Source organism: Tetranychus urticae, chromosome 2 (genome assembly GCF_039701765.1).
Source record: "Tetranychus urticae isolate SD_2017Ah chromosome 2, NJAU_TeUrti_SD_1.0, whole genome shotgun sequence".
In the NCBI taxonomy this organism is placed as follows: domain Eukaryota; kingdom Metazoa; phylum Arthropoda; class Arachnida; order Trombidiformes; family Tetranychidae; genus Tetranychus; species Tetranychus urticae.
In genome coordinates this window covers 14969633-14993479 of record NC_142959.1, presented here as the reverse complement: position 1 = coordinate 14993479, position 23847 = coordinate 14969633, and the positions used below count along the sequence as shown (strand labels likewise).

General features: G+C 32.8%; 2 protein-coding genes across 4 annotated transcripts; one reads left to right on the top strand and one right to left on the bottom strand.

Moving 5' to 3' along the window:
* Window positions 1-322: 322 nt before the first annotated feature.
* Window positions 323-4843, bottom strand: LOC107359830 (solute carrier family 60 member 2-like). 3 transcript variants are annotated; one of them, XM_089268380.1, is made up of 6 exons: window positions 4781-4843; window positions 4616-4703; window positions 1917-2021; window positions 1620-1778; window positions 1139-1546; window positions 323-1029 (listed from the first exon to the last, which is right to left on the bottom strand). In XM_089268380.1, the coding sequence occupies exons 2-6, from the start codon at window positions 4632-4634 to the stop codon at window positions 479-481; spliced, it is 1242 nt and encodes a 413-aa protein (XP_089124506.1). In that variant the 5' UTR covers window positions 4635-4703; window positions 4781-4843; the 3' UTR covers window positions 323-478. The 3 variants fall into 3 exon arrangements, with proteins under 3 accessions (XP_089124506.1, XP_089124507.1, XP_015781897.2); XM_089268381.1 differs by lacking the exons at window positions 4616-4703; window positions 4781-4843 and adding an exon at window positions 2180-2511; XM_015926411.3 differs by lacking the exons at window positions 4616-4703; window positions 4781-4843 and having other exon boundaries at window positions 1917-2171.
* Window positions 4844-5854: 1011 nt separating this feature from the next.
* Window positions 5855-8156, top strand: LOC107370233 (sodium-dependent glucose transporter 1A-like). Its single transcript, XM_015938223.3, has 4 exons — window positions 5855-6114; window positions 6179-6337; window positions 6656-7072; window positions 7175-8156. Exons 1-4 carry the CDS (start codon window positions 5907-5909, stop codon window positions 7723-7725), a joined length of 1335 nt encoding a protein of 444 aa, XP_015793709.1. The 5' UTR covers window positions 5855-5906; the 3' UTR covers window positions 7726-8156.
* The last annotated feature ends 15691 nt before the right edge of the window (window positions 8157-23847 follow it).

Genomic DNA, 23847 nt, shown 5'->3' with positions numbered 1-23847 from the left:
TATGGCTAAAAGAAAATCCAAAAAAGTCAGAGGTGAAAGAAGGAGAAATGAGAAAGAGAGAAAATGAATAAAAAAGAATTAAGAAAAATTCACCATCATCATCCTACGATCAAACATGTAACCGTCCCTATCCATTTTCTTAAAATAAAAAGTTTACCACGATTTCCTCATCTCCCATCATTCATCAAACATTACAATAATAAACATGTGTTGAAGCCCAACGTTTGTTCTCAGATCCAGACTGGCACCGAATAAGCTAATTTATAAGTAATTTTGGTTATCACGCGCTCAGTTTTCCAATATTAATCAATGCATTAAATTCAAAAAAGTTTTTGAATAGATTTAATTGAGATTAAATTTTTGCTTAAATGCCTTTCGCTCAATCATGCCCCACAATCTTTCGATTAGGTTAAAAGTTAAAATGAACTCTCTTCAAATGCGAAAGGGAACTTAACAGTTACAAATTTTTACAAATGCTTTATCGTTGACTTGATCTGATTGAAGCAGATCTATCAAGAGGAAGCTTAATATCTTTTCTGAAGATTGATTTAAGAATGAAGGGTAAAATAAAGCACAATGCTAATTGACCAAAAGATACAGCTGCCGTATAGTAAATGAAAAATGCAGGCATTGAGTCCATAAATTTTGTTACAATCCAAGGGTGGATTGATTCCCCAACAGCCGCTGTGATGAAAATGAAAGAAGCATATTTGTTGGAAATATTTATGTATTTTTGCAAAAGACCAAGTGACACCGAGAACGTTGGTGAGAACCCGATGCCAAGGAGACCGATGGATATCCATGCAATAAGTTGATTATAAGCTCCACTTATACACATCATAACAATGGCCGTTATCAATATACAATAATTGAAGTACATCATGTAACGCTCTTTTATACAGTTTGTAGCTGCGATGAAGAATAGTCGATAAAATGTAAAAAGACTCCAGAACATTGTGACCATATTAGCACCATCTTGTTTGCTCATCTTGAGATCTGAGATGACAACAAATGAAGGAGCCAAGGAACCTAATTCAAAATATAAGAGAATATCGTAATACGAGAATTAATCTTGAACAAACGAAAGAAACTTAATGAATCAAACTACCGTTGTTACGCTGTTTTATGCATAACATACCGATTAAAGTTTCCACACCAAATGTCGTATGAGCTATCAATGCCAAGGCTGTCAAAGAGACAACTATTTTCCATTTTGGATGATCAACCTCAGGCTTTACATCAACCGATTGTTTATCTTTCTCTGAAGATTTTCTTTTGAAGTGAAATACTAAGAAACCGCTTGATGCGAAAATCAGTAGAACGCCGACAACAATAAAGGGATATTGAATTATAACATCATCCGGAGTGTAATCACCAAGAAATGCATCACTTTGTGTTTCATTTCCTTCGTTTTGAGCCAACGGCAATAAAAAAGGTTTGATCAATAATGGAGTTAGAAGTGATCCTAGACCAAAGGAACCATGCAATATTTGAACATAATTAGTCGCCTTATCTCCCCAAATAGCAAGAGTATAAGTGTTTGTAACTATTAATATTAATACAAGAAAAGAGTTAATCAGAGAGACTTGCGATACTGAGTTAGAATCAGAATTACTTACAAATATCGAAGATTCCTTGCGAGATTCCAGATAAAAGTAGACAAGTATAGATGACTGCAAAGTGCCTAAACCATGGAGCCAAGGCAATGAATATTCCAGCAGTGAAATTAGTTAAAAATAAAATCAAGTCAGGTCCAGCAAATTTACCAACAAAACCAGCTTCATGATTCGTAAAAAAGAAACAAGAAAAATGTTTAATTGTTAACGAGTTGCTAGTCATCAGAGTAAAGAGTTATCTTATGAAAACTTTGCGGGAAACCCAAACCAAGAGGGATTGTTTGACATACTAATACTTACACAATACTGCACCAATAATGTAACCGATTGATCGACTTGGAACCAAGCCGGACACTTCCTTGAACTCTGCATTTAGACTGATTGATAAATCAAGTAACGATGAACCTAAAAGTGTACAGCAACCACCCAAACCAAAAAAGGAAACATAACAAAAAAATGTCTTAATGAGCTTAGCTCTATTTGTCTTCAAGTATTCACACAGATTCATTTGTGAAAGACCTAAGCTGAGATTATATCATGAATAATGCTTGATAATGGATTACCTATCATTTTATACACTTGTTAAAGTCATTTATCGCTGGAATTACCATCTTACAATTACTCTTTTACAGGGTTTCTTCAATAATATTTTTTCTTTGCAAGAGTTTACTTGGAACAAACGAAAGCATGGACGCAAATTGACAAAACCACTGTACTAACTGTTATTCCGGATCAAACAGCTTTTGATTAGAACCTTCTGATCCTCCTGAGCAATGGAAGAAGTCCAATTGAAGTTTACGATTTTGATGCAATTTCAATTCAACAGCAATAAAAATTATTTCTTTCAAGTTATTTGTTAGACAAGTTTGTATTCCCATTAATCAAGCTCTTTTCACGAATTAAATAAACTTTAATTGTTCCCCTACAGCAGCTGTACATTTAAATTGTAATAGATCATCAGATTTATCAATTGTGTCTTGGTGCATAAATGAACTTCGAAACTTCGATGGAGGCAAAAATTAGCATTGACATCTATTATTTATTTAGTTCAATGATAAAGACGGATTCAAGGAGACCTTGTATCAACAAGCATAAAGATGAGTTGATATTGTTTACATGGTAATATCGAGATAAACTTTTGATTATCAATTGATATTTTATTGCTGATTATCTGGCTAGATAAACTTTTCGACATCTTGGGCTACTTTAAAATTATAAAAGTCAATGATGCTAAAATACGAGCCTTGCTCAACCTAAGACACAAAAAGTCTTTCAATCCCATTTCCATATTTAATTCATATCGATGTGATTGGAACAATTTTTTAATATTATAAACCTAATAAAGATTCAACTAGGAGCAAACAAATAATAGTAGGAGAAATAAATGTTGCATTATCAAAAAGCACTTGTGCTTTGAAAAGAGACACCATGTTGTTCAAGATTATGACTGATTGAATAGATAGATGAAGATGATTCAAGAAAGTATTTAAACATGGGGCAAAATGAACAAAAATTATGATGAGAGTTACAATTTTTTCCTCTCATGTCTGAAGGATTAATAAACTAAACTACTTTACTTACTTAAATAGTTTCCGAAAGTGAACTCAAAAACATGAAATCTCGAGACTTTTTGATACTCCTAATAATACAAAAAATACGTTAGTACCTTAACGAATTGCAATTTATACCAATGTTGCACAACAAAAACTACCAGACGCATTGTTTTTAATTGAAGTTAATTGTTTATTGTTTCAGTTTTACTGTTTAAATTCAGTTTATTTTCAAATAAATCAAATCTTTTCTTGGAAATTATTTTCTGTTTGATTGCTTTTAGCGATATTATTTCATCAATTTGGGTATCAATGCAAAAGTAAGACTGAAAATATTTTCAATTTGCCATATAATAAATAGCACATATTATATTATATGCATGCGTAATTGCGCATAATAATATAATAACAAATAATATAATCTGATAAATGTTGAAAGAATGGTGATTGTAAGTGCTACCGTTCTCGAGACATCAATGTGCAAGGTTTTAAAGCCAATGGCCAAAATCAAGAAAACTCTTAATAAATTTAAAAAAGTGTTCGATTGTTGATTTGCACCAATAATTTTTCCCGACAAAAAATTAGCCTCAGCTCTAACTCTTACGGTCACTCGAAGTGCCAGGCTTGACGGAAAATCAAAGTAATCTGTTGTACCAAAACACGAAATTTTATTTCACGTAATGAGTAGCTTTTCTAGTTGGCCATCGAAAACCGTATCAGAAAAATGAAAAAATCTATTTCAATAACTGTACAAAAGGGGACCGAAGTTCCGTCGATTTTCTCAAAAACGGTCAATCGAAGAAATTTTTTAGTAGACTCAGTTTTCATGCCCTCTAAAAATCCACAAAATCTCAACTCGGAAGGAAAATTTTTTGTACCGATTATTAATATTCCTTGTTGAATAATATTTAAAAAATCTTTTTCAATTTCAAGTTTATATCATGCAAAGAATTATGATTTCTAACGTCACAATTACTATCCTAAACACTGCACTATTCCGGATCACACAGCTTTTGATTACAACCTCCTGAGCAGTAGAAGAAATGGAATGGAAGTTTACGATTTTGATGGAATTTGAATTCAACAGCAATAAAATTTTCAACTAAATGCATATAATATCAGGAAAAGCATATGCCAAAGCTGAATGAAGATGATGTTCTGGAAAAAACTCGTCAATTTACAGCGACCAACAGCAGCTTCTGTAAATCCAGCAGCAAATTGAAACTTATTATGGATTGTGAAACTGTACAGTTTTCGTGTTAATCATTGTGTGATTCATCACTTTGTTACTGTCTGATTAAGTTTATTAGCTGTTTAATTGCTCCATTCATGATGCTCACATGTTCTTATAATTAGATCATATTAACATTTAACAAAATTGTGACTCTTAACATCACAGCAATTAAATTTATGGATGTTACTCACAAATCTGTTGAAATATTGACTTACTTACATTTTTAGTTATCATAATATTAATAAATTGTCTTCTTTTGTCTTCCCTGTGGCACGTTTTTAGTTAATTGCTGACGATATGTTGCTATAAATAAAAATCAAATTTAAAAAACAAATATCAATAAACATAATTATTTCAAGAGTTTGCTAATATTAACTCACAATAAATATTGAATTACCAAGTGTTTATTGATCTCTTGGATTGATTGGATCGACTCGAGTGTTTAACTTTGAACACTGAAAACATTGCCAAGATTAAATCAGAAGGTAATCAATAAGATTTACAATTGATGATCATGTACATGTAAAACTAACTGTTAGCAACAGTTGAAATCGTATTCCATTGTAATGCTAATGTAACTATTTTGCAATAAAATCTTCAATGGATCTTTTTGTTGCCCATTAGGATATAATGGTTTTGGATTTACACTTGATCCATCTATTAATTGCTTCAAAGGTTAGATTAATTGCATATTGTAACCATAAAACTGGCAAGTGTAGGAAAAAACGAGTGGAAACTGTTGATGGTTCAAGTAAGTTTGAGTTGAAACGTGATTTATCCGGATAAACTTCGGTGTTGTATCATATCTGACTTTAGTTGCCTCAACTTCATTCAAAAGGGTTTGAACGCTATCAAACATGTGAATACTTGACTTGCACTCAACTTTTTAATGATCAGTTCTTTATCATAATCAAGTGTTATATTAATAATACATATGTATGCGTCTCCTATTGTTGTTGTTGATAATTTAAGAGCAGACATTGTTTTTGACAGTCAAGTGATCTAACAAAAAAGCTTTATTAGCTTACCGATCAGAATTGCAGACTGTCGGGATGAATGGATTCACAAGATATTTGTTGTATTTTGTCCAATATTCATAAGATGAATCGTTAGATTTTTAATTTTTAGCTAATGTCAAAAACGCAAATCTTAATCAACTCGTATTTTATCAAACATCTTCTGCACTTTGACTTTTTGATGTGGTCTTATGTACTTTTATCATCTGTTATTTCTGCTTTACTTGATTGAATATGCAATCCATCAGTTAATTGTGCTTCCTACTGTTGACTACACTGATTGTCAGCTGACTGAGATTATTCAATAGTAACTTCCCAAAGAAACCATTTGATTGCCATCATTCGAGTGAGTCCATGAAGTTAAACGAAACTACGACTAGAGAGAGCTGTAAATCAACTATAAATTAAAATCTTCTTGAAATCCAGTGAAAAGACAACCAACTTTACTTGCATTAAGTTGAAATAGTTCATCAACAAGTTATCCATCATCATGAATTTCATCGAGTACCTCAAATTGTACAGAATACAATTGATCAAAACTGCCTTTTGTTTCATCACGTTTATGAGTCTTGGTGGCTGCAGTACTCTTCTTGGATCATCTTTACTAGACATTCAGATTCGTGTTAGAGAACCTTTCGATAAAGTAACTGGTTTGGTTCCTAGTCGTGCCATTGGTTACATGTTTGGAGGTGTCATTGGTAAATAACTCAATTGCAAAAAGATGGCCAATTATTGATTCGCCAACTCTTTATTTTCTTTTAGCTGGTCTTGTCGAAGCTAAATTGGATGCTAATCTGGTCTTATTTTTCGCCAACTCAACCGCTGCTATATTGATTGGCCTTGCTCCTTGGTTTTACTCTTATTGGTCCATCTATACGTGCTTCTTGCTATCTGGAGTTTCTCAAGGTGTTCTCGATATATGTAAGTTAATTTTCATTCATGCAACCGATCGATTTGCTGACACAAAATTGTTAAAAGTTTTCCTTGCAATCAGCCTTTAGACTAGTTTTAACCATTGAACTTTACAATGCAATATAAAGTTAAGCTCGTTTGAGACAATGTGAGTGATTGACTTTTAATTTTTGTTTGCTCAATGAGCATTAAACCCGTCGTTTATTGAGAAAATTTTGATACACTGAGAGCGAATGAGGAAGACAATGATGCAAATTGAATTATCACAATGGTCTTTATTTTGCCATTTTCAGTCCGTTTAATTAAATCTATTGCTCTCACCATCAGTTGTAAACACTTACTCATTCAACGTTTGGGGATCCAAAGCAGCTAATTACATTCAAATATTGCACTCATCTTATGGTATTGGCTGCCTATTGACACCATTGCTTACCAAAGCCTTCCTGTTGACTGAACCTGTGACGATGGATAACGAAACGTTAACCGACGATGAAATATTTGCAACCTATTCGCCAGAAGATGTGCAAGTTCAATACGCTTTTCTCATTATTGCAGTTGTCCTCTTGTCCTCATCATTTGGTTTCTTGTTATTTCACTTTCGAGACAAGGCTGCTAAAAAAGCTGATTCAGCTTCTAATAAAGAGGTTGTTATTCATAATGATTCGGCTCGTTGGAAACGTTACCTTTGCATCGGAGTCGTTGCTTTCATTGCTAATTGCTCATTTGGGCTGCAAACACTAGTCGGTAAGAGAAGCTATAAATTGTATCTAAAAGCAATTAACTCAACTTATTAACTTACTAATTTATCGTTTTAATCGCTTTTCTGTTTTTTTGTCATACCAATAGGTTCCTTAGGACCTGCTTTTGTCGTTAAATCTGGTCTTCATATGAGTAAATCTGAAGGTGCTACTCTTGTAACTGTTTTCTGGGCAGTGTTCACATTTTATAGATATGTTCATATTGGTCTGTTGAATTATTTCAAGGAAAGATATGTCATGATTTGTGCCTACTTGTGTGTAATAGTCAGCGCGTTTGTGATGGCTCCTCATGCCGCTACTTACCGAGTCTGCATTTGGGTTGGACTAATACTTCTTGGAGGTGGATATTCGCCAACATTCACCGTTTCTTTGAGCACATTACAAAAATACTTTTTCCTTTCTAATCGTAATGCATCGTGTATATTCATTATCGGAGTCACCGGTGAATCTATTCATCCTTGGATTCTAACTCAACTTATGGTCAAAAACCAAGTCTACTTTACTTACTACTTAGGTATCTTGTCCTCTATGCAAGTGGCTACTTGTTTCATCCTTCCCATCATCTGTGAAAAGATCTTCAAACCTGAAGAGAAGCGTGATTACAGTCGAACTGGCTCAATACGATCATACACTAGATAACCTATTAAATTGTAAATATTACGATTGATCGAAACTGAGTGCTTGTTGGGAGATTTGCAAATCTGATCTTTATGCTAATATAGTCGAATGCAATCTAAAAATATCTGTATATTATAATCCATACCCTTACTTTATCCATGAGGTTAATGTCACTCTGTTTTACAATGCAATGTTCAAGCACTGGTACTGAGTGTCACACTTTAGTGACTCCACTTGAGAGTTTTTTATTACTTAACGCTAGCATTTGATTGAAAGGCGCACTTGTTGACTCGTGCTTTGATAAGAGCTATGTAACATTGAACTTGTGGATTGAGCAATACAAAATGTGGACTACAATTTGACAAATTGTTGTACACTGTTCCAACATTAGCTTTGTAAATATCTATTAATATTATGTAATTGTACAAATAAACATTATACATTAAAGCCAAACTGCATCTAATATCTGTTGAATACTTGTGTAATCGTTTCGCCTTATTCGCGCTATTTGTGTTGGGAGACATTCTACTAACCCTGGTTTCAACATTCAATCACCATTAATCGTTGATTTAATTAGCTACTTCTAGTACGAAGGTTGACAGTCCAAAGAACAAACTAAGGTAAGAATGAAAGCCTTTTCATCTCAAGTATTAATATCTACCTTTTGTTGATCTTTGTTCACTAACCCTTCAATGAATGGATAAACATTCATTCATCAACACACACAAAATTCATTAGCAGCCAAAATGGTCTTAAATTGTATTATTTAAGTAAAAATTTAAACGCCAATCTCATTAGTAGTATAGTATACATTTGTAACACTCCACCTTGCAGGCGGAGCGTTACAAATGAAACTGAAATGTCGATGATTAACCCTTGACTTGAACCCTCGATTAAATATCATATGAACCTTAATTATTCAGCAAATGATAAGTCGAATTTAAGTAAAGCAGCTTTATTAAAATGATGATTAATTAATTTAAATACATTTAAGGGGGCTAAAAAACAAAGGATAAAGTTTGTGGGGAAAAATAAAAACAAGAAAAAATAAAATGATAATTTGCCATTGAAAATTAATTAAAGTCAGTTGCTACTGAACCTAAATGATCGATCTGTAAAAGATTATCATATTCGCTGAGAATAAGTAGTGTTGTAGCCTTTGTCAAAGCTTTTGCGAAATTTAAGTCAAATCTAATCGAACCAAATCGTTGCTTGTTTATGTATTTATCTCCACCTGTAGCCCCATCACACGAAAGATCGAATGCATATATCGGAAAAGTTTCTTTGTAGGTATCGTAGGTATAATTGAAGTTACAATCAGGCTTAAGTGCGTCTAATAAGCCTAAATAACAATGATTGTATATATCCTCAGAGTATTCGGGCTGATAAGGTCTCGACGGATAAAGTTCACCATTCACTAGGCATGAAATTTTATTAAGATCTTTGTTTCCGAAATGGAAAGGAAACGTATCATAGGAACCTTCAAAAGAATTCGCATCTAATAGAACAACAAAACACCTTCTAGGCAGCTGACCAACTATAGCATTGTCAATCACAACACTTGGAGAAGTGCTGTTGATGGTGAAATATTTTATTTCCCGTCTGACTATGGGGTATTTCAGTGAGCTTAGCTTTATAGCACTATTCAAAGCTAGCTGCATATCTCGAGTTATTTTGTATTTATGCACGCTTAAAAAAGCATCTTGAAGAACCAACTTAGGGATGAACTTAGCTGAATCACTGGTTGTGAAGTAAAATTCTGGTTTATTAGGGTAAAGTTTTATTCTTATGGGGATTTGTCCAGGTATGGGTCTTTTTTGATTGAAAATTTCCGTCTCCAGAGAGCCACAAACTTCCACAGTTCTTCCATTTTCTAGCGCAGATTCTGCTGTTACAAATCTAGGATAAAGAGCACTTGACCTCGATGTTGAAATAACGCTGGTTAATGAAGTTAGGTTCTCAAACCAGAATGCCCCTCTACAGCTTGAATTTTTTTCTTCTTTTGACTTATACAATAGAGTAGAAAGAAAAGCGATGTATGGATAGGTTCCAAAGGTGGAGTTGATTTTTTTGTCACCAATGTTGACCTCTACATCTTTGAAAATTGAGTGAAGAGCATTCTGACAGATATCGAGCTTTTGCCAATCTGTACTTTTTGGTTTATCTGCGCCGACTGCTTTATAAAACACATTGAAGCGAAGATAAAGCTTAGACTTGTGCAGGGAAACAAGTTCATCTTCTGTACCAGTTATGAAAAACTCAATTGGGCAATCGGATTTGAGAGCTGTTAGTGGTCTATAATCAACTTGTAATGATTTTTCAACTTGATAAGACATATGAGGTAGTTTGAATAAATCAAATTCTGGAAGTACACAAGGTTCAAAAAGTTTTTCAGTTGACATTTTCGAGGAAGTCAAAGTTTAATTTCTTTTCGCTTTTCTTAGACTTTTTGTTTTTATGTTTCACTGCTTTTTTAGCTGGTAGATCTTTCTTCACCGTCCGCTGTTTGTTGACTGGCTTTTTATTTATAGACTTTTTAGTCACTCTGCTTTTTTTGCGTTTTAGATCTTTCACGGGAGCACACTCCTTTTTGCTCTTTGTCCTCCTCTTTCTGCTTTTGACACTATCAGAGATTTTATTACTTGATTTAGCTACTGAACTTTTTGGTTGGTTTACTTGTTCTTTATAATAATCGAATAAGTTAGTAATACGGGTCATGTTGAAAGCGTAGTGTTAACACTGACGTCCCAAATCGAAATGGTGGTGGAACGCCTTTCAAGTTACTTATATTTATGTCTATTGATTCAATATAAGACACTTTGATCTTCCGTTTTTGTGGCTTAGCAAAATTGAATGACAGATTATCACCAAAATCAGGCAATCCTTTAGGTATTAAATAGCGTAGAACAGGTCTTTCATCTGAGCCAACATGGATTGGTTCTATCAAATCACTTTCAACAGTAAAAATATCTGCATAGTCATAAAGATTGGGAGGACGATAAGCTATCACTTTTTTGTTTTTCAGTGTAGTTACTATATACAAGCCCAGAATTTCTTTAGAATATTCATCAAAAACTGGAGCGATGATACTTTGAACATAAGTCTGTTTTTTCACACCATTTGTTATTGTTAATTTACCATTCTTATCCGAACCAAATGTTACTTGCGAATCCAACCCGTCTAATTTAGCAGCATTATTCAATTTAGCAGTGATATCTGTATACTCATCAGTTGTTAAAAGCTCAACTGATCTCTCCTCACCAATTTGTTGCGATGTAGTTTCATCCACTAGATGAAAACTTATCGTTCTACTCGAAACCCACGTTTTTGGAACACTGATCTCTAGCAAGCTAACATACCATGATCCTTGAAGATTAAGTTTTTTCGATAGTTTGTTACGAAAGGAACTTGGGTTGTTTTTTGGAAAATCATCTTTATTAAAGTCACTTGACAGTACAATATCAAACTCTCTACTTTGATTCATTTGTTTAGAGGTGTATCAGTTTTTTTAGTTACAACAAAAGGTGATGGAAGTATGTATCCTAGACAGCTACTCATTAAAGAAACCCAAAGAGACTCTCGTTCAGCTCCAACGCTTAGGTTGATGACACTTACAATAACAACTGCAACGATAATGATTATCTGCGCTAAAAATAGAATATATTCGGGAGATTTATTATTAGGATTATTGATATTTCGAGATCGATCTTGCGGGGATCCATTTGTTGAAAGTTGGTGGATAATTTCTCCATTTGACTTTGACATATTCAACTCCATTAACTGTTTTCTTCTCAAGAACTTTCTCGATAACGTACGTTCTTTTAGCTGCTTTGTTTACTTTTTGTATTTCCTCGGTATAGTATCGTTGCAGGCTTTCTTTACCAGATTGTTCACTGACTGTATATTGAAATTTATCGTCCTTTTTCAAATAATTAGTAACATTAAATAGTTCAGTTGACCAGTTTGGAAGATAACCTTTGTTGAATGCACTGAGATGCTTCGCTATGCGAACTTGATCACCTAATAAAAGCTTTCTGTGTTTTGTTTGAGTATTAGGAAAACGATTGCCATAAGATGATGCGAACAATATGTCACTGCGCATTTCCTTAGCACTTTCAGGGGTAACACCTATTGATCTATGGATGGAATTATTGTATGATTTTGCGAAATCTTGCAAATGAGGGTACCATCTTTTGGTATTATTAGCTGTCATGAATTTGTAAATCTTGTTTTTCAATGTTCTATTAAATCTTTCAACTAAAGCACATTTAACTGTTTGATTTCTAGTGGTGAAAAATTTCACATTTTCTTTTTCCAAAAAAGACTTGAATTGGCTGTTCACAAATTCTTTACCTCTGTCAGTTTGTAAATAAAGAGGCTTTTGTTGAGCGAATACGATTTTGAAAGCTGCTATTATGCTATGAGGTTTTTTGTTTTTTATTGAGATCGCCCATGCGTATCTCGAAAGCACATCTATTATTGTTAGAATATATTTATGTCCATAATTGCTGCTTGCTAAAGATCGCATATCTGCTAGATCTGCTTGCAATTGAAAAAATTGATGAGGAACCCATGTTTTATTACGTTTGAACTTCCTTATAACGGGTTTATGTAGTGTATATGCTTTTTGTTTAGAAAGATAATCAGTCACATATCTCTTACTGATTCCATATTTTTTTGCAGCAGCATACAATGAATTGATTCCTCCAAATCCTGATGGTAAAGAAGGGTCATAAAACAACTCTTTCAAAATGGTATCTTTATTAGGCATTTCAAGGGAATAACCAATTCCGTTTCTTTCTTATCCTCGGATTTTGTTTTTGTCGTTTTGCCACAGAATCATCAACTGACACGGTATCCTTTTCAACTGGACTTTGGTCAACTGTATCAAAACCTTCAGACTGATCGTTAATTATCTCCTCTTCATGAGTTCTTCTCAATTCAGTCTCTTTATTGTCTATAAGAATCAGTTTATTAGGTATATCGTTAATTTCTGCTTCACGTAAAATAGTAGGTAAATATTCATATCCTTCCACATAATTTTCAGGTTTAATTGCGTGTATTAGAATCTGGACGATATTACTTCCTTTTATCACTTTACCATCAGGTTTAATAACTTTACCATTAACATTAATTAGTCCTTTATCAGCGAGTTTTAACAGAATGGTACAAAGATCACTTATCTCATTCGAAGTGAAACACCTTTTGCTTTCCTTTCGCATCTCTTTTTGTACAGAATTTTCTGTTTTAGTTTTGGTTTTTGTAACCAGGTTGTCATCCTCAGTTGGAGTTACAATCATCTTTTTAAACATTATCCAAGATGTCAGCAAGAGAAGGCTTGAGAATGTCGAAAAGTTTACAATACTTTTGGAATTCCTTAGCTCCAACTTTTTTACTTGTTTTTACTTTAGATTTAGCTAATTTAGCAATTAAACTTTTCATAGACTTCAACTGTTTTCTTTGTTGTTGCGTGAGGGTTATATTACCATTTAAGAGGTTCACTGTTAATTCATGAAATGCAGAGTTTATACACTTTTCACATTTAAGAATTTTAATTATTTCTTTTTTGTTTATTTTGTGTTTAGATCTAGAAATTAATTCAATCAAAGTGGAGCAATATTTCAAATCACAAGACATATTAAATTTTATAAATTATTTGAGTTGATGAATCCTCGAATATTTGAGTCCGCAATCTTAGCGCCTCTGGCGTTGTTTGTTGTAAATCTATCAACAAGTAACTAAAAGGTTCTTTTGTTGCATCAAGATAAACTGCGACAAAATCTTTACTTTTTCCTGGGTATATCTGCTGCGCTAAGGTGTTTATCTGACGCAAGTCTCTGCGGTTTTTCATCAGCACAATTATTTGACTATTTAATGATATGTTCCTCATTTCCTTTCCTTTATTAAATAGGTTTTGTACAATCATCACAACACTATAACCTTGATGATGACTCCCTCTGGTGAAAAATTGTGATACTTGTACAGCATTGGATGATTCAGTCATTAAATCATCTAAAACAATCAAGTCAGGCATAAAATTAGCAATATCTTCCTCGCTGGGTATTCCGCTAACATAGTTCACCTCACAAGCTGGAATAGGGTCATTGTATTTTTCTTGGAAAACTCCGTAACACCATAAAACTCGCAGGTTGTTATTAAGTTTGATGTGAATAGTTTTAACATGAGAAGCAATAAGATTGCGAACAAAAATCGTTTTACCGCTAGAGGTAGGACCTGCAACAATGCATGTGAATGGATGCTTGAGCATTAAAGTTGTTCTGGCTATTTCCACTGGCTTTTGTTTAATCATCTTGATAGACATCTTTTTATCTTTATACACTTGAGTCTAAATTACTCAACAAATCCAAACGGTAAAGTGGTGAGATCAGATGTGATGATTCGTCTTTTATCATAAGTTAGTCTATATCTTTTACTAAAGTTTGAACTTTTAACATCATTCTCTCTAGTAGACTTGAAAACAAGTTGCTCTAAATGGATTTCCTCCTCCTCATCATTTTCAATGCTCTTTCTTATCAGGTTTTCTATTGCATTAAAATTTAAAACATTTTTTGTTTTATGATTTAACGTTATACCTTTAATCTTACAGCAGTAATTTGATTCTTCCGTTGCAGGTGAAATAGCTTCATACGCATAGTTTTTAGGCCCTCCAGAAACAAATTTCGTTATATATGATCCCTCACCATATTCTTCTAATTCATCAGTCAACTCACCTAAAAAGTTCCCGATAGCTAAATCAAACTTATCACATTCTTTCTCTAAATATATAATAGAATCAGTATCGAAATAAAGGACTCTATCTTGTAAAATTTGTAAAGCTTCATAAAGTTTTAGCCTAGCGTAAGCAGTAGTGTATGCTGCAATGACTATGTTCGAATGCTTAGGGTCATCTGTGTAAGCTTCTGTACTTTCATACTGGACCATCATTGTACCATTATTCACAAGATAAGCATCTAAAACAATTTTTTTGGAATCAGCAAGAAGCTTGAAAAAATCACTAGGTTCATTTAAGTAAACTACTTTTGGAAGATTCGGTCTTTGTGCAAATTTTCCCCAGAAACTATTAGCCATTAATTTTGCTTGAGTTCGCAGGGCAGCATTTTTCTCTATCTTATCAATATTCAAAGCAATACCTTCTTTTTCTTCATAAATTTTCAAGAAATCCTGTTTTTGTTTATCTGTTTCAATATTTTTAGGCCATCCTGAAGCTTCTACTTTTAGTTTAAGCCATTTATTAATGAACTCGGCAAATAATCCCCCATCTTTTTTAGCGGGATCGTATTTTGAGAATTCTTTGAAGTGCCAAATCTCGTAAATTTTCAGTACTTTATAACCTAGTTCGATAGCTTTCCTCAATTCAGGAGTACACCATGTTCCAGTAAGTGCTCTGTCTGCTGAATTATGTGTACATGAATCTTTATTTTTCTCGCTTGCACAAACCTGACAAAGTGTAAAGATTAATTTATTACGTATTTTGGCTGGTAAAACTGGAATTAAAAGTTTATTAGGAGGGAGGATCGTGCAAAAAACAAAGCCCTCATAATCTTTTAAGTCAGAAATATTATCCTCTTCTTTGAAGCGAATGATTTGAGGATGGCCAATTGGATAAGCACAATATTTTATAACATAAGGATAAAGGCTGGTAAAGTCATAATAGCGTATTTTTTCATTATCTTTAGTTTGATGGAATAATTTGATTGCATTAGTTCTTCCACCAAAAAAAGCTTCTCTTGGATCAAGAGGTAACTTTGATTTGAATAGTTTACTAGAATGAAGTAAATGAAAACTCTTTAATTCAGGGTCAATTTTTACTTGATGATGATACTGACATTCCCATATTGATATGATCTTATAGCCCATTTTTTCTATGTCAGCAGCTCTACTACTAGTTCTTTCAAAAAGGTAGTCCATTGTTTTATCCAGATATTTCGATGTGATGTAGTGTCTATTCATTGGATAACAAGTTTTGCATCCATGAAAAAAACAACCATAAAACTCGTAAACAGTTTTTCTTTCAGCGTTAAATCCATCAACAAAATATTTTCCTAATCTTTTCTCTCTATGCAATATGATTTTTTCTGTTTTTTCCAGATAAGACAACCAAATATTAGAAACAACAGAACTTTTACGCTTAGGATCATAACCGAATGAAGGGATCACAGCTATTGTTTTAGGCATCAAAAAACAAACTTTGTAAACTTCCATACAAGCTTGAGCTATAGTAATACATCTTGAGATAGGATCTAAACCAGTTTCTTTAATAAAGCTATCTCTGAAGCTCATAAAAGATTTTAAAAGTATATCTACATCCAGATTACAGTATTTGAGTATCTCTGACTTGAAACAAAAATTTTCATCTTTCACTTTTTCATACCAGTCAAAAAACTTAACCCTTTCATTACTTGTCATTAAATCAGGTTCATAATACATACTCGATGGATAATTACCATTGTATGACCAATTCTCAACACAGTTAAATTTATGAGGAAACCAACCTTTTTGCTCTTCAAAACCAAAAGCTTTAGGAAGAGCTTTCAATGGCATAGGCAAAAAAGACACTGAATCAATAAACTTAACATTCATGTATTCCATTGATATTATCTTAGATCCAGTTTTAATTATATTTGGAGTGCCTGCAATCTGATAATCGTTCAAGTACTTCAATATGAAATGAAAGTCATAAGCTTTGCCGTTGTGTGCAATTACATATATCTTAGGATTTTTAACAATCTGCCTTTTATCTTGTTTGACTAGAGAAGCTCTCAAATCCTTAAACAGCCAATTACAAAAAAGCTGAATACAATTTTCTCCTAAATATTCTAATTCAATTTTTTCACAAAACTCACAATGATAATCAGGCATGGAATAGCATTTACAACACACACATTTAGCTATCAAAAGCATCGGTTTATGCGTTCCGTTATCAACAACATAGCTTTCAATATCGTAAAAAATGAACAATTTTACACATGAATCTTCTTTGTTCAACTTGATTAACGATGGTTTGCTAATATAGCATAAGTGATTTTTAGAAGAAACCATCTCACGACAAGTAGTACAATAAAACTCTCCACATTTATGCTGCTTCTTCGATCGATAAGTTCTTTTGCATAGCTCACAGAATTTTAGTTTTGAGCAAATTGAATTCTGTATATGATTATCAAAACAATTTACATTATTAAACTCCCTGCAGCATTCATTACAGTATTTAAGTTCAATTAACTGACACTGTGATTCAGTGAAACATTTTTTACAAATTGACTGACAATGATGTTGTGTTTTTTGTCTAAACCCTATCAGACAATAACTACAGAAGTATTCATAACCTAAAAATGCCTTCATAGATCTCGTTGGAAAATAATGATTATCATTATAAATTAGATAAATATTGTTTTTATCAGGATCACTGGCAAATATTATTTTCTTATTCTTAGCATCTGTTACTACTATTCTATAACCTGAAAGTACGTTTTGAAACTTTTGTAACTCTTCTATTCCACAATTTGTGTAGGGAAGAACATTGGCTAAATTACACAGCTTCTCTGCTGCATCCTTCTGTTGACGTCCAACATCATCTTTAATTCTTCGCCAATCATTGCCAGTGACTTTATCTGCTATAGCTTTACCAACAATTAGAGATCTTGCACAGCATAAACCATCCTTCTCAATTTTTATTGTTTTTGGAGAAAGTCTCTCGTACGATGATAAATCTGTCACTCCATATTTTCTTTTATGACCCCCTCCTGATGGCATTTTTATAATAACAATATCAATGATTAAAATACCTTCAATTAGAAATTCAAGTTTTGACTGACAAACTTTGAAAATAGCATTAAATATAACATTTCTTGTTAATTGAGAACCCTTTTTGAATGATACCCAGATGTCATGAGATAGACTTTCATTTTTGATGGCTATTCTTATTCTGTCCTCTGGTTGTACATCATAATCAATACTAGAGATTACAGCAAATAACGTTTCCTCTATATCTCTTATCAATTCTTCTAATGCAGTTATTCGTTCTTCACCATCATAAGTAATTCTAACAGTGCGCGTTATCTCTATGTAATTCCAATCATCATTCCTTCGCTCATTTGAGGATAAAAATTGATATTCAATCATTTTAAATATGGAAATTTTTTATTGTTTTTATTGTTTTTAGTTTTTTTTGTATTTTTGCAAATTTTTTGGTTTTTTTGTTTTTTACAATTTTATGGATAATGATTATGCGTTATGATTAATTATATATCGTCATGTAATTATAATAGTTTTAGTATATAATAGTATTATTATTATTCAAAAATTATATGTTTAAAAATGTAAGCAAAATGTAAATTGATTATTATATGTGTAATATTATAAATAAGAAATGGAATCAAAATTAAAAATAATTATTGAGTATCAATATATGAGTTACGCTTTGGATTGCGTGATCATCGCTTACGTTTCTGTGGGGAAAGAGAAGCAGGATGAGGAACATCTTTTAATAAGTTTTCAGTTCCAATGCCGTAGACAAGCTCAAAACAATCTGACCTATCATCGTTCAACACTGTTTTAACTGCTGTGCGGAGATAAATGTCCTTTTTAAGGTTACTGTAATGATCAACAATATGATCTATCGCAGCAGTTCTTGAAAGCTCAAAAAAGTTCATCACTTTAATGAAAAGTGTGTGGCTTTCTTTATCTATCACATTATTAGTGAACAATTCGTCAAACCATTTTGAGTTGTCGATATCGGCTCTGATGATACTGTTACAAGAATGGTCAGCAGGTGAAAGAACTTCAATCTCATCGTTTTTCCCCTTCTGATTGCAAGCTTTACAATCTTTTTTCATTAAAGCCTTTGCTTGAATATAAAGGTTGTAAACAATACAATTTAGCAAAATTTCTTTACATATTTCAACATCAGGATCAAAGTTGTCAATGAAGTAAGTCATTGCTGGAATGATTTTACAAAGCCTATCTATCTCTTTTTTAGTCAACATGATTCCAGAAACTTTGTCTTTTTCCAGCAGGACTGCGAAAGTAGTAGTCGAATTATCATCTTCATCTTCAAGCAAGTGAAAAGATCTGCGATAATACGCATTGTTGGTGAAAGATCTTATAGAGTGTTGATCATTAAACAAATCTTGCAACTTTTTGAGCTCATGCGATTTTAGTCTCAAACCTGTTGGAGTCCACGTACCATCTTTCTGCCATATCCTTAAATCAATACTTAACCATGCTTTAGGTTTTTCCTCATCACCAGACTCTTGAGTAGTTCTCATTATTCTGATGGATTTTGTCTTGTTAGCCAAAGTTCCTGAACCGCGCGAAATCAGTGCGAACATAAGGTTGTCGAATTCCATTGTAATAATAAAGTGTAGACCTAGAGCGTTCGAAGATTGTAATACAGCGATCTAACTTTTTTTCTTTCACAGTTGGAGAATTGTTTAACGATTAGTTGAGCGATTCTTTCACCTTTTCTTGCTGTAAAAGTTTTCTCACCAAGGTTGAATAGAACGACTTCTATTTCGCTTCTTTTATTAGGCTCAATAATACCACCAACAACCGTAATTAATGCAGACGGAGGACAATCAGCAACTACTTGACCGTAATAACCTACGTCAAAACCAACACAGATTCCGGTTTTCAATGTCGTATAACCTTTCGCTTTAATTTCAAATTTTTTAAGACAAAATAGGCTCAGACCAAATGCCGATTGTTCAACTGAAGAGAAAGAAACACCTTTAGAAATGATTTTCACCTTCAGCGACATGGAGCAACCTACAAAGAGAAAAAGACAAAAAGACAAAAGATTTAGAACTGAAATTAAAAAATTTAACAAGTACTCTAACTATGAATCAATATCAGAATAAAGCTACAGCAATCGAAGCTACGTAACTTTATTCGTAGCTACCGAGAGCTAAGACCTGGTCATCGAGCCAAAGGATTTCATGTTGCAGCTACCGAGAGCTAAGACCTGGCCATCGAGCCAAAGGATTTCATGTTGTAGCTACCGAGAGCTAAGACCTAGCCATCGAGCCAAAGGATTTCATGTTGTAGCTACCGAGAGCTAAGACCTGGCCATCGAGCCAAAGGATTTCATGTTGTAGCTACCGAGAGCTAAGACCTGGCCATCGAGCCAAAGGATTTCATGTTGTAGCTACCGAGAGCTAAGACCTAGCCATCGAGCCAAAGGATTTCATGTTGTAGCTACCGAGAGCTAAGACCTGGCCATCGAGCCAAAGGATTTCATGTTGTAGCTACCGAGAGCTAAGACCTGGCCATCGAGCCAAAGGATTTCATGTTGTAGCTACCGAGAGCTAAGACCTGGCTGTCGAGCCTTTGGATTTTCATCAAGCGATTTAACGCTGATATTGATTCAAAGTTAGAGTTTATCTAAAAACTACTAACCTAATTGAATGACATTTGCTTCAAATTTCGCTCTTTATATAGCAACCAAATATCTATTAACCGCCCTAAAGTTCGGCCTACTAAAGATTCTATTGGTTACTAAACTAGATGATGTTGTATATTCTAATAGCTGCAAAAAGGTTGTATCTATGTTTATTACTTCGATTCAGTACGTATATATGCTGAATTATATTCAAAGAATAGAATGATTATTGAGCTTGACAAAGCTAACGTAGCAAAATAATTCTTTCATACTTGAATGCATTAGACTAGGTACGAAGAGGCTTTTAAAATTATTAAATTTCATTTAAATTACAATTTATTTCATCTGGTTGACAATAAAATGTCTTGTGAATACTAACGATATAAGTATAACGAGCATGGCATAACTTTACTAGGTGAATTAGATTATTAAATTCAATTGAATTGAATCCAGGCTTTCTTTTTCTTGTGTAAAGGCTTTTATAATATAATAAAAACATATATTCCTATTACATCGTACAAGTATACTGGCCAAACTTGCTTCATTGTATTCAGGTTTGTCATCTCTAAAATATTATTTGCTTGAATTGACTTCAATATATGCAACAACTAAATATTTGTCTCCAAGTTTGAGATGACCAAAAACTTTCTCAGCAAGTAACCTTAACACAAAAATTGCGAATTCATTAAGTCACTTATTGTGAATAAGTGAATAAAGAGTCGTTGACTTTCCAGGGTTTTCATTGAATATAAATAATTGTTCAATTCAAAAACCTAATCATATCTTTGTTATATATGTCAAACTTGTTGGGAAAATGTGAAAAAGAAAATATCTGAATAATTGTTATCTTTTCACTACATTTATATTTTACACTGAGAAATTTTGAGAAACTTTTAAAGGTAAATGATAAAGGGTAACAGCAAATATACTAAAACTGTTCAAAATTTGTTTTTTTGTTAGCCTTCTTGTCAAACCTTTAGTCATTGAAAGTCTTTTGTTATACAAAACGTTGAAAGTTGGGTAAACAGGGCTTCATCTCAGCCCTTATGACTGTGAATTCGCATTTCTAAATACCTAGTTGTTCCTTAAACTTTATTCTTCAAGTAACTTGCAAACAGTTTGGATATAATTTTGTTTAATTCAATTTAATTTAATTTACTTTAATTATACTGTGACTTAATTGTTTTTTGTTCTATTAGTAAATATCATCTGTGTTGCTAATATGAATCAACCAATACCCAAAAGACCTAGAACAACAATTACTAGAGTGATAACAAACAAACAGTCAATCGTGCCTGAAAATTCCAACCAACCTTCCTTGTTTAACCAACCTTCAACTAGCATGAGACCGCAAAATGCTAACCCTAACTCAAGAGGTAAAGATTTGGTTAACCTGAAAAAAACTATCAAACGAACCAAACACCGAGCCGGGCTATCTAGACGCATTGATATGCATTTTGATGATGTGAAAGAATCATCAAGAAATATCTTGAAAATAATTTCAAGATTAACTTTGGAAATCGAAAGTGTGAAAAAAATGGTAAACGAAAACAATATGCTAATCAAGACGAAGGTAAATGAAATCAACGAAGAATTGAAAATAATTAAATTCAAAAAAATTTGCTGCCTCTCTGATGATGGCGAATCAATTGGTTCAAATCCGGAACAAGAAGATTACAATCTTGATGCAACTTGCAAAGAATGAGGTAAAAATAATTTTTTTGATGAAAATCTCGTACATTATAAATATTCAGATCTATTTATTAAGATAGAAAATTATATGCTTTCATTTTTGGCATTGATTAAGTAGTTGAAAATAATTTAATTAAATTAAATTGAATTGAATTCGTGTTGTTGAGCTTGCTTGAAAATCAAACTTTCAACGGAATATTACTGCAGTCAATCTCCGCTATACCGTCACCAATTGATTGCTGAATTTCTTGATTTAAATTTATTAAATTCTCGTTCTTTTTCAGAGCATCAATATTTGCTGGTAGCTTCCTATCCTGTTGGACCTGTAGCTGAATGAATAAAAATAATTAATATTGAATTAAATAATTTTTACGAGCACCTACATTATCTTTGAAAACTGCATATGTATTCGGCTCCGAAGCTATCATCCTTTTCAAACACCAGATTTTACAAAAAACAATACTGGTTAGCATAACCATCAATAATAAAATTAATAGAAGCAGCAACAACTTAAATGTTCCATCCATTTTGATACTAATGAAATTATCTTCAGTTTTTAAATTGAATAAACTGCTTTTCTTATTATCTGTCTCATTATTTCCATATTGAGTTTCATTTCTGCCTCCAGTCGATATCTGCACGGTTTCTTGTGACATTTGTTTGCGTTCAATGTGGTCCTCAAAACCTATTTTGATAAATTAATAATATTTAATGCTTGATTGAATTGAATTAAATTAAATAAAATTATTCCTATCACGCCGTTAGTCTAATAAACTTACAACACAAAGCCATAAAAATTGTTGAGTTGCATCCAAATCGTACTTTGCACCTCCGAATAGCACTGATTTCTATATTGCGTCCTTTAATCTCATACGAGCAGTCACTTTCATGAATTTTTACCTCATTTTCACAGTAAAAATGATTTTCTTTTCCTGTTTTTAAAGCTGAAAATAATTATTCAATTAAACAATGAATTACACCAGGAAAAAGGTACCGCATTACATACCCAAGAGTTTATCCTCATAATTGGACAATGTAACTCTATCTGAGCTAGAGGATAGAACAACATAAGAGATAACAAATATCCACTGGCAGCGAAACATTTTTATAACACAAATAATATAAATTAAATTGAATTAAATCTAATTAAATTGAAATAGTAAAAAAACCAAGTAAAACAATGCAAATGGTTGAGTATGGTGGACTTGTGTGAATCTCAACGGTTTTTGTTGCCTTGGTGAAGGTTTGAAAGGATTTGAAAAAAAGAGCGAATTTCAAAAGCATTGTTTAAATTAATTTAAGGGTATATTTATCAAAATTCCAGTTTCATTTGTAACGCTCCGCCTGTAAGGTGGAGTGTTACAAATGTATACTATACTACTCTCATTTAAATAATCACGACAATCAAGACAAAAATGATCATTGTCAGTCTTTACATCTTCATCAACATAAGCTTCAACATTACATTTCCCATCAACTCAATCTAAGCTGATTTTGATCACAGATTTATTTCAATCATAATCTAACACACAAGACTATTTACAGAGTTATATTAAAACACCAGATTTAACCCAAACTGGTTCGCTCCTATTTAAACAGTTGCTGTGTCCAGATTAGCGGTCACAATGAAACAAACCTTTACTGGACACCTTTTTAATGTGGAAACCATTTGAAGTTGATGAGAAATTTTAAGATCAATTATCAAATTAACTTGTTAAGGTAACTCCAACTGATATTGGAAGCCACCTTCACTAACCATTTTGATTTGGGAATAAACTTGGTTTCACCCAAAGACAATCAATTGATTCACGTAAAGGTTCACCTATTCAATTGACCTACCTACTATGACTTTTGTTTACCCGATATTAACAATTATTTATCAACAATAAATCATTTGAGCTGTTACTATGTTCATAGTGATAATAATAAGTGTAGTTAGAAGCAGAAAATTGTTCAATCTGAAAATCCCACGTTAATTGAAAATAATGGAAAGGTAAATTAATAGCTGTTAAATGATAACTTCAACTTTTCATCTTCTCAATCATTTTGTTATA

Bases quoted from the DNA above. Each gene is read 5' to 3' on its own strand.
- LOC107359830 (XM_015926411.3), bottom strand. From the start codon at position 2,124: ATGAATCTGTGTGAATACTTGAAGACAAATAGAGCTAAGCTCATTAAG. The intron at 1,547-1,619 runs GTAAGTAATTCT...TAATATTAATAG, and splicing joins GCAAGGAATCTTCGATATTT to TTACAAACACTTATACTCTT. The intron at 1,030-1,138 runs GTATGTTATGCA...ATTTTGAATTAG, and splicing joins TGGTGTGGAAACTTTAATCG to GTTCCTTGGCTCCTTCATTT.
- LOC107370233 (XM_015938223.3), top strand. From the start codon at position 5,907: ATGAATTTCATCGAGTACCTCAAATTGTACAGAATACAATTGATCAAA. The intron at 6,338-6,655 runs GTAAGTTAATTT...TCTCACCATCAG, and splicing joins TCAAGGTGTTCTCGATATAT to TTGTAAACACTTACTCATTC. The intron at 7,073-7,174 runs GTAAGAGAAGCT...TCATACCAATAG, and splicing joins TGGGCTGCAAACACTAGTCG to GTTCCTTAGGACCTGCTTTT.